Source organism: Purpureocillium takamizusanense, chromosome 2 (assembly GCF_022605165.1).
Source record: "Purpureocillium takamizusanense chromosome 2, complete sequence".
Lineage (NCBI taxonomy): Eukaryota > Fungi > Ascomycota > Sordariomycetes > Hypocreales > Ophiocordycipitaceae > Purpureocillium > Purpureocillium takamizusanense.
Window position 1 is genome coordinate 5,796,330 of NC_063069.1, and position 14,182 is coordinate 5,810,511.

A 14,182-nucleotide genomic window follows, 5' to 3' on the forward strand; every position below is an offset into this window, starting at 1 on the left:
ATGGCTTTTTCGTGGCATCACGTCCTCCTGGCGTTCCTTCTTATGGTTGTCATCGGAACCGGACTTGAAGACGAATTCAATGAACTCCCCATCGACCCTCAGGAGGAGACCCTCCACACTCCTCTTGTGACATTGCAGGATGCCACGTGCGAGGGTACAACGTGCTCGATCGTCGAGGATCACCAGCTCCGGCATACCTATCTGGTCTTTGTTGTCATGTTAAGCGACATATCAAGGGGGCTCGCGACAAAGTATGGCGTGTCCGAGCTGTCCCAGCTATCAGATGATCTTAATACACATATCCATGAGGTTAACGCCAATACGGAAGACGCCTATAGGCTAGACCTGAGAAGGCGAGGGGAGAGCCATGATGCAGATTTGGTCAAGAGGGCAGGGCTGTTCGATAAGCTGCTAGGAGGTCTCTTGGGAGGCAACAGGGGGGCGAAGGAAGGCAACAGCAATACGGATGACGCCACGACCGGTGAAGGCGGTCGAGTAAAAGGCGACGGCGGCGGCGGCCTGCTTGGAGGATTGTTGGGCGGTGGAAAAGGTGGCGGCGGTCCCATCAGCGACGCCATCGGGAATGTCGCCAGCAACGTCATCGGAAAACTTCTCAAAGGTGCAGGCCCAGGCCTCGCCGGCGCAGGATTCTTCGGTGGTGTGGGAGCCGGGGAGGGGGCTGCTCAGGGTCTCAACCTCGCACCAGCGTCCATGACCAAACCAACAGGCGAGCAAGTCGCGCGGGAGAACGGGATGCAAAACACAGGACTCAACCCAGTCCTAAGAAATGCGGCCCTGGGCCTTACATCTACGGCGCTCAAGGCCGTGCGTCAGAGCGGTATCTTGCAGCTGCCGCCACTCGGACCCCTTGCTGCGTCCTTGGGCACCGCCGTCGGAAGCGGCGCGGCGACCGGTCTCCGGCTCACAGAGACAAATGCTTCGGCTCCATTGGGCAACAACGCCACAGGCCTCGAGGGTGCGGTGGGGAGTTTTGGATTTGGACTGAGTCGGTCTTTCACAGAGAGTATTAACCTCACGGGCCCTGGTGGCCTGACGTCGAAGCTTCCTCCCATCGACTTCGGGGCCACGGCATTAGACATTGGGAATGGGCTCGGTAATGGTGCCGTCGTCGGGCTGCGCCTAGCCAACAACAAGGCTATTGGTCCCCCGCGGCCAGTTGGCCCTACGGATATCCCCAAAATTGCCGGGGCATTGTCGTTCGGCCTCTCGAACAGCCTGATAGGTAATATTAACCTCAGCAGTATTACTGGGCCTGGCGGTGTGGCGTCAATGTTCCCGCCGGTCGACTTTGGAGCCACGGCATTAGACATTGGGAATGGACTCGGTAACGGTGCCGTCGTCGGGCTGCGCCTAGCCAATAACAAGGCTATTGGTCCCCCGCGGCCAGCTGGCCCTACGGATATCCCCAAAATTGCCGGGGCATTGTCGTTCGGCCTCTCGAACAGCCTGATAGGCAATATTAACATAAGCAGTGTTACTGGGCCTGGCGGTGTGGCGTCCATGTTCCCGCCGGTCGACTTTGGAGCCACGGCGCTGGGTGTCGGCGGTGCTGTCGGCGCAGGAGCCTCCATGGGCTTCAAGCTCACCAAGAAGGATCTCACTCCGGCGCCGCCAACCTCAGGAAAGGACTTGCCAGGGATAGCCAGCTCGTTCGCCTTTGGCGCCACGAGGACCCTGTCTGACAACCTGAACCTGAGTGACGTGGGAGGCCAACTCGGCACGATGCTCCCGCCCGTAAACATCGCTGACACGGCCCTTTCCTTGGGATCCGGCTTGGGTAACGGTGTTGCGCAAGGACTTAAGCTCACTGACAAAGACCTTACCCCCCCGCTCCCGGCGTCGCCATCAGACATACCACGCATCGCCGGACGGTTTGCCTTTGGCCTCTCCAACGGGGTGAGCGTTAACCTCAACGTCAGCGAACAAGCCCAGAAGCTGGGGTCTATGTTGCCGCCCATCGACATCGGCCTGACCGCGCTCAATGTGGGCGCGGGCATCGGGGCCGGGGCTGCCGCTGGGCTGAAACTTGCAACCAACGAACAACTCGCGCCGCCGCCGCCGGCGTCTCAGAGCGACGTGCCGCGTATTGCTGGCACCTTGGCCTTTGGCATCACAAACGCTGTAGCTGGTAGCGTGAACACGACAAGCCTTCTCAATAGGGCTGGCATGGCGGGTGGCCTCGGTGGGATATTAGGCGACGGCAACGTGACTAGTCTGCTGGCTAAGTATGGAGGCCCGGCAGCTTCTGGACTCGGGAAGGGACTTGGCTCTGGAGCCGCAGTTGGCTTAGGTCTTCAGCCAGAAGCTTCGCCTGAGCCGCTTCGACCGTTGCCGGATGGAAGCCTCGACGTCGGGAGAGTAACGGAGGATTTCGCACAGGGCCTGACATCGAGGTTCCTCGCTAATGGTACGGCAAGCAAGGCGCTCGGCAACCTCTCTGGCAGCAACGGCGCCGCAGGCGGGCTCGCGAGCCTGACGGCCAATTTGAACATCGGGCGCATCGCCAACGGCTTTGCAAGAGGCTTGTTGACCGGCGTCGGCGACGGCGTCGAAGCCATCGGTGGCATCAAGGCCATCATCAACGGTACATCCACGCCTCCCACAGCCCCTATTTCCGACACCAAGGTCGATTTCAACGACACCGTCAGTGGCTCAGCAGTCGGATTCGGCCAAGGTCTCGGCACCTCTGGAGTTGTTACAGCACAAAAGCTACTCGCTCCCAGAAAGAGTGACCGTTCCCTAGGTGCACCCGACAAGGCGAAGCGTGGACACGACTTGGATGCGTCTACTACTGGCTCAATTGTGCTTGTCGGCCGACAAGTCGACACCAAAGTCCCGGACCAGCTGACGGGTCTCAACTTGTCCCGTCTTCTAGACGCGGATGCCGTCTCCGCCGTGGCGCAGAAGGGTGTTGACACACTCACATGCGACGGTGTGGCGGCGCTGTTTGTCGTCGGCCGTAGCCTTCAAAAGAGCGGCACGCTGCCCATGAGCGGATTGAACGACAAGACCCAGGCTTTTCTGAAGTCGTTCGTCCCACAAGGCAACATACGCTTCGTTAATGGGGCCAACACGTTTGTTGTGGATGGCCAAAAGGCTGCTCAAGGACTCGGCGACTCTCAAATCGCTGTGGTCCAGGCGGTCAGTATCAACGGCTTCCCATTCTCCGCTTTTGCAACATTTCTAGTCATCCATAGTAAGTCTCCACGGATAGTCTCTGAGTTGATACGAGTCATGAGAGCTTATCTGACATCTTTAGTCGGGATTGCGATCCTGGGTCTGTTCATCCTATTTCCGCTCGCCTTGACGCTCAACAGTGTACGCAACATTGCTGTGCGCTTCCGCAAACTCAACGACCTACCGGCATGGACGCCCAAGGCTACAAAACTCATCTGGGCGGCGGGCGTGGCTCCGTCTCTGGTCCTCACAACAGTATTTGGCGTTTTGCCTACATCTACGTCGAAGCACTTCCAAACTGTACATGAGGTTTGTCGGCCGCTGCCCGTCCCCGTTTCATTCTTGGGAACGCAGGCTCACGGCTTACGGCAGGTACTCGGTCTCGTCACTCTGATAGTCGCCCTCGCCTCCCTCATTTTATATTTTCGCTCTACCCCTACTGCCGAGCTGACTCCGGGCGAGCCATTTCCGGACAGCTTCGAGATGAACCGCGTCACAGCCGTCTCACACACCAGTAACCAATTGCTTCTCGCACTGCTGCCACCTACCGCCATTAGTGGATTTGCGGATTTGAGCGGCGTAACCCTGTGCTTGACACGCGCGATGGCTCCGTTCGAGACGGCCATCGCGCTGGGATTGGGGCTAGGATCTGTGTTCATCGTGGGGCAATTCGTCTCTGGGGCAGACACTTTACTGGCGCTCAGGGCGTGGAGAAAGGCCAAGGGCGCGAGAAGGACAGGTAGGAATCAAGAAATACGGAGACTTGATAAGAACTGAGCGACAGCAACGAGACGGGGGTAGAAGAGAGCCAAACTTAATCTCTATACTATGCAATAGTATATTAGACGACTTGCGGCTACTAGTAGGGCTACCGAGACCTACAAATACGTATTATAATCTGATGAGCTACCCTAAGTATACAACTTCAGAGGGCATAGTGCTCAGTTGACGTGTGTCCGTTTTACTAACGTAACGCGGTCCTAAATAGCGACAGTCTAACTAGGCACCCTATGCAATCGAACCGTGAGACTCCTCTTCTGCCAAAGAAGAAACGCCCGCTGGCGGGCCGGATCCCAATGCGCTGCAATTTCAGCAGGCGACTCAAAATCCAAATAGTACCTCCTCACAAGGCGGCAAACAGTCAGCCTCATCTCGGCATATGCCAGATTCTTGCCGATGCACCCCTTGGCCCCGGTGCTGAACGGCTGTGAGGCGCCCCTATTGTCCGCGGCGTATCGCGGGTCTACGTCTGCCAGCCATCGCTCGGGGACGAAGCGCTTCGCGTCGGTAAAGTTCCTCTCGTCGTTGGCCGCGGCGTATGTGTTGGAGGACACGATGGTCTGCAGGTCAGCGACGGGTCCTGATCTGAATTTCAGCGTGGTGAGGACTCGGGTGCAACTCACTCCCTTTGCGATGGGGATTCCGCAGACAAACGTGTCTTCCAAGGCTTCCCTATGCAGTCCACCGGCCACGGGCGGGAAAAGTCGTAGGCCTTCTTGGATGACGGTGTTTAGGTATTCCATCTTCGCTGCTCCCTCAAGGCCCACCTCCGACCCTGGCGGAAACGTGACGTTAATCTCATCGCGAAGCCTCTGCTGCCGTAACGGGTCCAAAGCCAAGTAATACGCAATACCCGTAAGTGCACTCGCCGTCGTCTCGCTCCCCGCTGAAATGAATGTGGACGCATTCCCGCGCAACTCGCCCTCGTCCATCGTGAGCTCCTCCGTCTGATGAGTCAGGATATGTCCGATCAAATCCTCGCGCGCCATCGTGCGCTGCAACCGCCGATCCAGCTTATCCCTCGCCATGTCCTGCATCTCGACGATCTGGCGAATGAGGTACCGCGGCGTGTGGCGCGGGAACCACAGCCGCCAGATCCAGAGCCTGCGGAGGAGGTTGAGCCTCGGCAGCGTGCCCAGCGCTTTGCCCACGAGGACGGTGTACCGATGCGCGGCCGCGTCACGCAGGCAGCCGAAGGGCTCGCCAAAGGCAAGGTCGCCGATGACGTCGAAGGTGAGGAGGTTGAACCACTTGGCGGCGTCAAAGGCTCCCGTCGACTCCCAGCTCTCGTCGATACGGTGCATGAACAGATCCACACTCTGCTTAATGAGGGCCTCCTGCTGGCGGAGCGCGCTATCGGAGAAGGCGTGGGACAGCAGGCGGCGCTGCCGGGTGTGGTCTTTGCCGGTGGCGGGGACGATGCCCTTGCCGACCCTGTTGTTCACGGGCCGCGCCGGGTGGTACCGATCCTTGACAAAGATCCTAGTCTTATTCGTACCGTAGATTTCCTTCCACGCCTGCTCGTTGTTGAACGACAGCTCGTCCGGCCCTATCCTGACGACCTCTCCGTACTTCTCATGCCATCTGAGCACTACAGTGTGCGAGTCGCCACGGAAGAAGTAGGCGATGAAGGGCAGGTCTGATATTGCGGCCAGCTTGGGCCCGGGGACGTGGGCGAGAGGGTGGAACAGCAAGCGGTAGACGATTGTGACGACAGTCTTGACGATCCAAAAGGCGATGATCTGAAGGCGTTGGTTTAGTTTGCTACCACAAGCCGCACGCTACGGGGCCTGAGGGACACCTACACCTTGCAGTAACGTGCGTCCGTTGAGCAAACGGAAGGCATCATAGGGCGGCAGCAGGCTCGCTAGAGACATGATTTAGTTCTGGAAAGTCTCAGAATACTCGCATAATATTATGAAGCACGAGAGAAGTGAGGTTCCACAGCTTATTTGTCTGCGATTTATCGGCCGCAGAACATCGAAGCACCGTGTGGTCGTCATCCAGTTCGAACTCTCGCAATTCAGCACTTGACATCTGATGGGGCCAAAAGCAGCATCAAGACATGACTTGGGCTCGATCTGGTAGGGGCTCCGTGCAGAAGGTCGGGCCCCCATGCAGACAGAAATCGGGAACGGTCCGACTTTTAGATTTCCGATTCGGGACTTTCTGGTGGACCGTGCGCGAGTGGCTTCGTTCGCCCGTCCAAACGGCATCTCTGTAGCGCGAGTGGAGGGGCGGCTTGCAGAGCGTCTTGGATGGTCGTGGTACACATATCGCCGCTCTATCCACCAACTGTATCGGGTACACCTCACCAGATGCCAAGTTCCACCGTCTGCGTAACGCGCCTTTCCTTTCACCATGACATGGCGATCTGTGCGCACAAATGGCGGCAGACTATATCATATCAGGCTCTCGTGGCTCAGTCGTCTGGATAGCATACGCTACACCATTTTCGTCGACATTGTTCTCTGAGACGCCAGAACCTACAAAACAGTCGCAATGGACAAAAGTCCTGCCCAGGTGTATATGCTCTGGAAAGCTTTTGTAGCGATTTCAATATTGCAAGCGGGCACGTCCTAATAAGGAGAATCTCTGCGTTTGTCCCCAAGCTGTTTTGGCGTCACGCTAGTGGGGTTTGGAGGGGATGGGGGCGGGGGCGGGGGCGGGGGCGGGGGCCGGTTGTTCAGCTTCCCCGCAGCTGACGGGTGACAGGGCGCCTCCTGGACCTTCGGTGTTGAGGTCGATATGGAGGTTGTCACAAGAGGATGGTGCTGCAATGCCCAACTGCAGCGCTGACTGCGTTATGGACCATGACTCAGGCACGAATCAGTACTACCATGAACGAGGCTTGCCAGGGTATAGAGCGTTGGCCGTTTCATCTCATCTAGTAGCCCAATGAGTCAATAACCTTGTCCTTCAGGAGGCATTCCTACAGCCTGATCCTCTATACGCGAGGCTTTGCCGTCTTGGATTTTGCGCTCCGACGCTGGGGACAGTTAACTTCTGGTTCAAGGTCGACTATCAGCTGAGTGAACGTCTAGGCAGATCAACCTATGATTCTTGAGGGAATCAAATGTCGAGGTGGCCCGAATGTCACGCGCCTTTATAGCGTCCTTCGCTATTTTAGTTAGTTGAGTTGCTAGGCTGCGTCTCCGTCCGACTAAAACGGGCGCGAGGTTTATGGCTATTCGTCTTAGCCCCGTTTATTGGCATCGGAACGAACCTCGTACCCGCAGCCGGAATGGGCGCAAGCAAGGTCATGGGCAACCGAGATGCGGTTCGCCCCAGAGCGGTCCGACATCCGTCTTACACGGCGTCCAGCATCCGTTCGTGACAGAGGCCGGGGCTCGGTCCGAGTCCTCATCAACGATGGGCATCCAGCAACGACATCTCACGAGTGATCCGCTCGATCCTGCCGACGCAGACTACTTGGACCTTGCGCATGAGGCGTACCTGCAATGGAGTCAATTGCCCCGATACAAGGACATGTTCGTCCCCGCACCCATTAATTACACGCACAGCTGCGATTAAGCCACATTGACATAGAAAGTACAATCAACTCAGGCTTAAGGCAGTGCTGCGGGGCGATGACATCTGAAACAATTTGGCTGTGGCACTTCTACCCCGCCGATTCCCCAGAACAACCATCTTAGATCGTGTGTACCAGCCTTGAGGGTGCATGATAACTGCCGCGCGGGGGCTGGGCTAACAACATGACAGTCGTAGCACAGGTATAAGAAAGGCTGTGCTCCGTAGTCACCGGGATATTGTTCCACGTGCGTCTTGCTGCACAGCTGTGGTGTAATCCCTACTTCGTGCGTTCCATTTTCCGCAGCCCTACGTGTTCATCGCCTCTCATCCCCATCTGTAGAGTGGACAAGTTCATCGCTGCAATGAGTGAAGGCATTGACAAACGTCAAATGTCAGGCAGGTTCAACGAAACAGCTAGCCAGGACTTGTGCTGACACGCTTTTAGGGCCGAGTCCGCCGACCATGTCGAGCAGGATTGCGCTGCGATGGAGACAGCACCTCTGACTCCAGACGGCGGGACGCCAACCGAACATGAAAAGAGCGTATTGCGCTACGTGACCGCTTCAATTCCCCTTATGTCTTGGTTCGTAGTCATTATCGAAGCCGCGGAGCGCTTTACGTATTTTGGGTTGTCTGGCCCGCTGCGTGAGTGAATCACCTCGAATCGCGGCAGGGCGAGCTAATTTTGGAGCAGAGAACTACGTGCAGAACCCGTTGGATGATCCCCTCAGACCGGGTGCGTTAGGCTTGGGACAGGCAAATGCAACCACGATATCGTACTGTCTGACGTTTTGGATGTATCTGACGCCGCTCGTCGGGGCGTACATTGCCGATTCGTACCTCGGACGCTACAAGACGATTCTCTACTCAGCCGGCCTATACCTGCTGGGTATCGCTATGCTCTTTGCTACGTCTTTTCACGCGGCCACTCGGGCTCACGCCGGTTTGCCCGGCCTTATCATTACCATCATCTTCCTAGGACTGGGCACCGGCGGATTCAAGCCCAATATTGGACCGTTGCTGCTCGACCAATATCCCGAGAAGTTCCAAAGGGTCAAGACACTCAAGAGCGGAGAGCGTGTCATAGTGGACCCTCAGATAACCATCACCAATATCATGTACATCTACTTTAACCTGGCTCTGGTTGGATGCCTATCCGGGATACCGACAACCTGGCTTGCTCTCAAAGTTGGGTTTTGGGCCGCGTTTCTGCTTCCGCTCTGTGTGTTTGTCGCCTCCATTCTGCTGTTAGTGTCTGGCGGAGGAAAGTACGGTAAGATACCCTTTCACTGGAAACATCTTTAGCTCAACGCTAATTCCAGCACAGTGGAGGCAAAACCTGAGCCCGTCCTAGGCCACGCATTCAAAGCCGTGGTCATCGCCATTCGCCATGGCGGCAAGATGGATGCTGCGAAACCGTCCGCCCTTCGGGCCCAATATGGCGCTTCGGACGTTCCGTACGATGACGAGTTTGTCGAAGAGTTGAAGAGGGGCTTGTACGCATGTCGCGTCCTGTATGAAACCCCACGTTTAGTCAAGTCGCTTGTCTGACGAAACACAGCATCCCTCAACCAATTGCCTACTTGTGCTACCTGCAAGCGACAAACAATCTAATCTCTCAGGCCGCGACAATGGAGACTCACGGCCTTCCCAACGACATCCTCTACAACTTCACCCTGCTTTTCGGCATCGTCAACACTTATCTGATCAGAGCCTTCCTTATACCATTTCTGCGCCGAAAGAATATTCCGTTTGGACCTGTTCGACGAATGACCACAGGGTTCATCTGTGGAGCCACTGGCATCAGCTATGCCGCGATAGTGCAGAAGATTGTCTACTCGGCAGGCCCTTGCTACGACGCACCGTTGAACTGCCCAGCATCCGAGGGGGGCCGCATCCCGAACCAAGCGAATGTCATGCTGCAGCTACCCGTGTACCTTGGTCTTGCGACTTTCGAAGTACTGGTGCAGACAGCGACATTCGAATACGCATACACGAAAGCACCTAAGAGGTTGAAGGGCTTCGTGACGGCCATGGTCATGCTAACAACCGCAGTCGCATCGGCCCTCGGCATTGCCGTTTCCCGTACCGCTTACGACCCTGGACTGATTACCATGTACGCGTGTCTGGGCGGCGCCTTCTTTGCTTCTACCATCTTGTTGTGGTACTTTTTTCGCAACTATGATAAGCTCGAGAATGACCTGTTCGCCCTTGATGTCAAGGTTGATGCGGCACGGGCAGAGAAGGAGAAGGGGGTACACCTCGAGTAGAGGCTAAGTTGGATAGATCATTCTATAGTTGTTCGAGATCCGGAATGTATGCCGTCATGCTTTAGTATGTAGTTGAGACTTGGCTACGGAGCGGTATGCAGAGACGGGACCCGACGAAGGCCGACTTAGGCGTGGTAGTCTCGACTCATCATCCAATACGCGATAGGCACGGTCTAACCTCCCCCGAATTTCTTATAGTCATACGTTATAGTTATTCTTACGCTCAATAGGAAAGTAGCGTATAACTCCGGCTAGCCACCGTTAACCTTTTCACACAGCGTCCCGGTCGAGGCATGGGGGGTTTGCTTTGCAGGCGCTGGTCCCTCAAAGCTACAGGGGTCAAAGCTATAGGGGTCCGGCTTAGAGTCGGTCGCGAGAGGCGTCAGGCCCATTGCAAAACACATACCGCACAGAAGACGCAAGCGTGGCTTCTACTCCTAGTAACGGCCTGTGTGAGACAATTGGCTCTATAGGGTTTATAGTTAGCATTATATGAATTTAATGAGAATTATCTTAAAGAGCTATCTATAAGCGCACGATAGTATACTGCCCTTTATACTTAGAGGAAAGATTTGCTTTATAGTATAGAGTCTATATAATTAAGGGCTAGTATTCTAATATATATAACTAGTATTAAAGCTTTAACCTTAACGAAGTTAAAGTATAACGCGTATAGGCGCTCGACCTTAGTGCACGGATTATAGTATCGGCTTCCGCGGACGAATATTCTAAGCGTAGATATTACTCGATATAAGGCTAGCTGTTTATGCGATACTAAAGTATCGAGGTTAAGGCAAAAGAGTGAGTATTATCGGCTATGACTAAAGAGGCGTAACGTCTCTAGCTCTACTAGGATAGTATTCTCCCTTTTATAGCTATACTTATAGTCTTATCCTTCTATCCCTTTTACCCCTAGCCATTCCTTTAGCCGTTTTACGCCTGGGCAGCCTCCTAATCTCCTCCCGCGCCTTCGTTCACTAACACACTATGTTCTAAGGCGGCTAGCTATATCCAGTTGTGAGATAGTCCCGTGCGAGAGGAGCCTCCTTCCCAACTGTTTACCGTAGATTCCATTATTTAAGGCTAATTGCGCCGGGTCATAGCTAAGTGCTCGTGCACTCACGGACAGTACGACGGATAATAACGCCGGGCAAAGCCTCTAGCTTCTTAATGACGTCCGTCTCCAGTGGCCTATATAAGCGTATGTCGCAGTCAGCATGTTAGAGTCCAGCCACGCAGAGAGGAGGGGCGGGGAGGGGGCATAGATGTTAGGGAAACCCAAGACTTACGGGGGGTGGCAGATCGGAGGGAAGGATCGGCTGCAGATCCAGTCGTCCATGCCCGTAGCATCTACAATGATCCTAGGCCGCCGTTAGAGTCAAAGGACGTTTCTTCGTTTATCCCCTCGCGCTACTCGAGAAACGTACTTCTGGACCTTAAGGTCACTTTCCATAAAGTTCTTGTTACGCTCGAACGTATAGGAGATGAGCTATCAACGATAATCATCAGCTACAACCGCACCACCTATAGGAGGGAGACGGTCGGGTTACGGACATGCTTGTCATGGGCCTCGATAGGGCTGGCGAGGCCGGTAGCCGCGAAAATAGTGCTTGCGAGAAGGGCGAGCTTCATGGTGAGACGATTGAGTTATGGTATTTGCTAAGTCGGCTTAATGATTGTTAAAGCGAATGGGATCAATAAACTCTACCTCGAAAGGAGAGACTCTATCTTTTATATAAGAGCATTACTATTTATAATATTGTGCTTCGCTCCTCTATTTCTATCTCTCGAGGCCTGCTAAGCTCGCTGCGGCTAGTAATAACCCCTGCCTTATAGCGGGCTATAGCACCATTTCATCCGTCTACGCACATAGCCAGCTGGCCTCAATTGCTGCTGGAGCCTAGGAGACCTTGATGGCTTTTATTGCGCGCGGCCCGCGAGCCGCAATTACTAAGTTACTATAGCCCAGCAGTCGACTTTAATTGCATAGGGGACAGGGTGACACTATAGCCCAGGCTTAGTATAGAGTATAGTTAACTTACGTTACTATAGTAGAGACCCATCCCTGGGCCAAATAAGTACTAAGTTATAATATAGCTAGTACTACAGCCTCGCGTCGCAATATACCCTTTACTAAGAGTAGAATTGAGCTTAGAAAATAAGTATTTTTTAGGGATTAGAAATGGGTATCTTATTTATTACTATGGGCTTTATTAAGTACCCAGGAGCACCCTCTGGGTATTCGTGGGCTAGAGCTAGGCCCCAATATAACCCGACGGGTCTTTAGTGCTTGCTCGTGATGGGTACCCAGCTAGATTGTTTACCTTACTCATAGTTGCAACACGACCCGGCTACTACTACTAAGCCGGTAGTCGCAGACTACGACTAGGTAGTCCACCGTCCACCGAGGTCAACGAATTGGGAGGAAACTATCCCCCCCCCCCCAAAGCCAGATCTCGCAAGGACGGGCTTCATATCCCTGTTGCCCTTGTGTATGGCAGAGTCCAGCCCGCAGGGCTTTAGTCGCCTTGCATCGCGACGAACAGAATGCACGACTAGTCATTCTTCGTCCTGCTTGTCCAGTTCCATGGTATTACAGTGTTAAGTGTTCGATTGGGATTCGTCTGCAGGTAGGTCAGGATAGGCGCTGAAGGCGACTGGCTCTCCTTCGCATCGTATGGAGACTGAGCGTGTCGAGGCAACAGCTTAGGTGGACATACACCATGTCGTCGCCGCCGGAGAGAGATGGCGTGGCCTTCAATGCGACGGTCCGAATTGGCATTACAAGCTCGTGTCTATCAGTTTAGCTCTAGATGTATCCGAGAGGCAGAGAACGGCGAGGTGAGTGGCAGCATCAATTGCTGTGAACGTGTATATGAGTGCGCGTACTTAATTGGCTAGGAATGCCCGAATAACGATAATGCAAGGGCGCCTATAATAGTGGTAACGCTTGGCACAGCATTACTCATTATTAGCCACGAGGACACGCATGGTGTTCTGTATGTCAACCTTTGCCAATAGTGATGTTCGAATGAAACACGCCTTGGGTTTCTATTTGGTTCATAAGCATGACGAATGAAAGAGTGAATTAGTGCGACTGAGGTAGGCACCTGTTGAAGGGGATTTCTCATTTTATGCAGCCATTTCCCCCGTGTCATCTCCGACTTCCTAACCTTTCTGGGATATTTCCTTTGCCAAAGAAGACTCAAGGCCTTCAAAGGCGCGTGAGATCCCCCCGCCTTTGATTTCTTCGCTCGAACGAAGCACACTCGCCCTTGTAGCTATCAACTGACACCACTGTAAACAGCGGTAAGCTTGGGAAACTTCTCAATGCGCTTATCCCAACAGGCTATTAATGTCTCCTTCGTACTCAGAGCCTGTTCCAGCCTTAATGAACTTCTTAATGCTGCGGACCCTCGGATTATCGGTCGAGTGCAGAGACCTGAGAAGTGCGGGCTTCTCCTTCCGGAACCAGACTCTCGTACAGTTTGGGCCGCATTGCTCATCCGCGCGTTCCTGTGTGAGGTACACGTAGACGTCGTTGATGCATAGTTCAGCTAGCGCCTTCGAGGCAGGGTCCCAAAAGTTCCTCAGTGCCTCATCCCAGCTAGGCCAGTAGCCCTTATATTCCTGGCTAGTCTGGTAGGGTGCCCACTCAGTCTTCTCCTCGATCAACATTTCAAGGGTATATCGGCCGTGGGACCGGGCAAAGCGTTGTGATTCTTCAATGGACACCCCCGACCAGAAGACGATCTTACTACGGATGTCGTTGTTCTGAGTGACATTGGTCAAGTACGCCGTAATCTCCAACTCCGTAGGAGGTGAGCGTTTCTCGATCGAATGGATTTCGCTATGCCCATTCGGCGCCTCGGCAAGAGCGTAAGCAATGTCCTTGTCTGATGGACGCAATTTGGTTAGTATTGACGACGAGTGACCTTGGCAGACTGCCAGTCTCCAAACCTAGTAGGTTCTTTAGACTCACCGTTGGCTTCTACCGGGGCACCATAGACACTGATAGCCAAGGTCGATGCAAGGACAAGGGAGAGTGCTTGTTTAAGGAAAAGCATGGTGGCTTAGCGAATGCTCTCAAGAGAGCTTTTTGAGGTTCAAATTCAGTGTGATTCTGCAGTGTTTGTGCCTTTCCAGTTGGTTACGGGTTGCTGCGCTGCTCCGGCCTCTTTATACATGTTTTCCATGCAGTCAAGTAACGCTCTACCTCGCGGATTTGAATCCTAGCAACAAGGTTCTAGACGGTACCAAGGATCTTGCGCACGTAGTGGAATCTTTCTGACAAAATCACTTGAATGAGAGGGATGTGGCTTTAGCAGGGACAACCACAACATGGCCTGGCCGCATAGATCTCATCTCTTTGGTCTGACTGTATGGTACGAGCATAGAGG

The 14,182-nt window shown here is 54.2% G+C and overlaps 5 protein-coding genes across 5 annotated transcripts; 2 read left to right on the forward strand and 3 right to left on the reverse strand.

The window, feature by feature from the left end:
• JDV02_003544 (uncharacterized protein) lies at window positions 1-3,975 on the forward strand (the record flags this gene model as incomplete). Its single annotated transcript, XM_047984676.1, has 3 exons — window positions 1-3,217; window positions 3,281-3,507; window positions 3,571-3,975. The coding sequence occupies 3 exons, from the start codon at window positions 1-3 to the stop codon at window positions 3,973-3,975; spliced, it is 3,849 nt and encodes a 1,282-aa protein (XP_047840650.1).
• Window positions 3,976-4,193: 218 nt separating this feature from the next.
• On the reverse strand, window positions 4,194-5,855 carry JDV02_003545 (uncharacterized protein; the record flags this gene model as incomplete). The annotated part of the gene is made up of 2 exons (XM_047984677.1): window positions 4,194-5,720; window positions 5,784-5,855. 2 exons carry the CDS (start codon window positions 5,853-5,855, stop codon window positions 4,194-4,196), a joined length of 1,599 nt encoding a protein of 532 aa, XP_047840651.1.
• A 2,452-nt stretch (window positions 5,856-8,307) lies between these two features.
• Window positions 8,308-9,782, forward strand: PTR2_2 (peptide transporter ptr2; the record flags this gene model as incomplete). The annotated part of the gene is made up of 3 exons (XM_047984678.1): window positions 8,308-8,785; window positions 8,840-9,008; window positions 9,074-9,782. 3 exons carry the CDS (start codon window positions 8,308-8,310, stop codon window positions 9,780-9,782), a joined length of 1,356 nt encoding a protein of 451 aa, XP_047840652.1.
• Window positions 9,783-10,885: 1,103 nt separating this feature from the next.
• JDV02_003547 (uncharacterized protein) lies at window positions 10,886-11,414 on the reverse strand (the record flags this gene model as incomplete). The annotated part of the gene is made up of 4 exons (XM_047984679.1): window positions 10,886-10,973; window positions 11,072-11,143; window positions 11,210-11,271; window positions 11,337-11,414. 4 exons carry the CDS (start codon window positions 11,412-11,414, stop codon window positions 10,886-10,888), a joined length of 300 nt encoding a protein of 99 aa, XP_047840653.1.
• Window positions 11,415-13,118: 1,704 nt separating this feature from the next.
• On the reverse strand, window positions 13,119-13,849 carry JDV02_003548 (uncharacterized protein; the record flags this gene model as incomplete). The annotated part of the gene is made up of 2 exons (XM_047984680.1): window positions 13,119-13,678; window positions 13,765-13,849. The coding sequence occupies 2 exons, from the start codon at window positions 13,847-13,849 to the stop codon at window positions 13,119-13,121; spliced, it is 645 nt and encodes a 214-aa protein (XP_047840654.1).
• Between the last annotated feature and the right edge of the window lie 333 nt (window positions 13,850-14,182).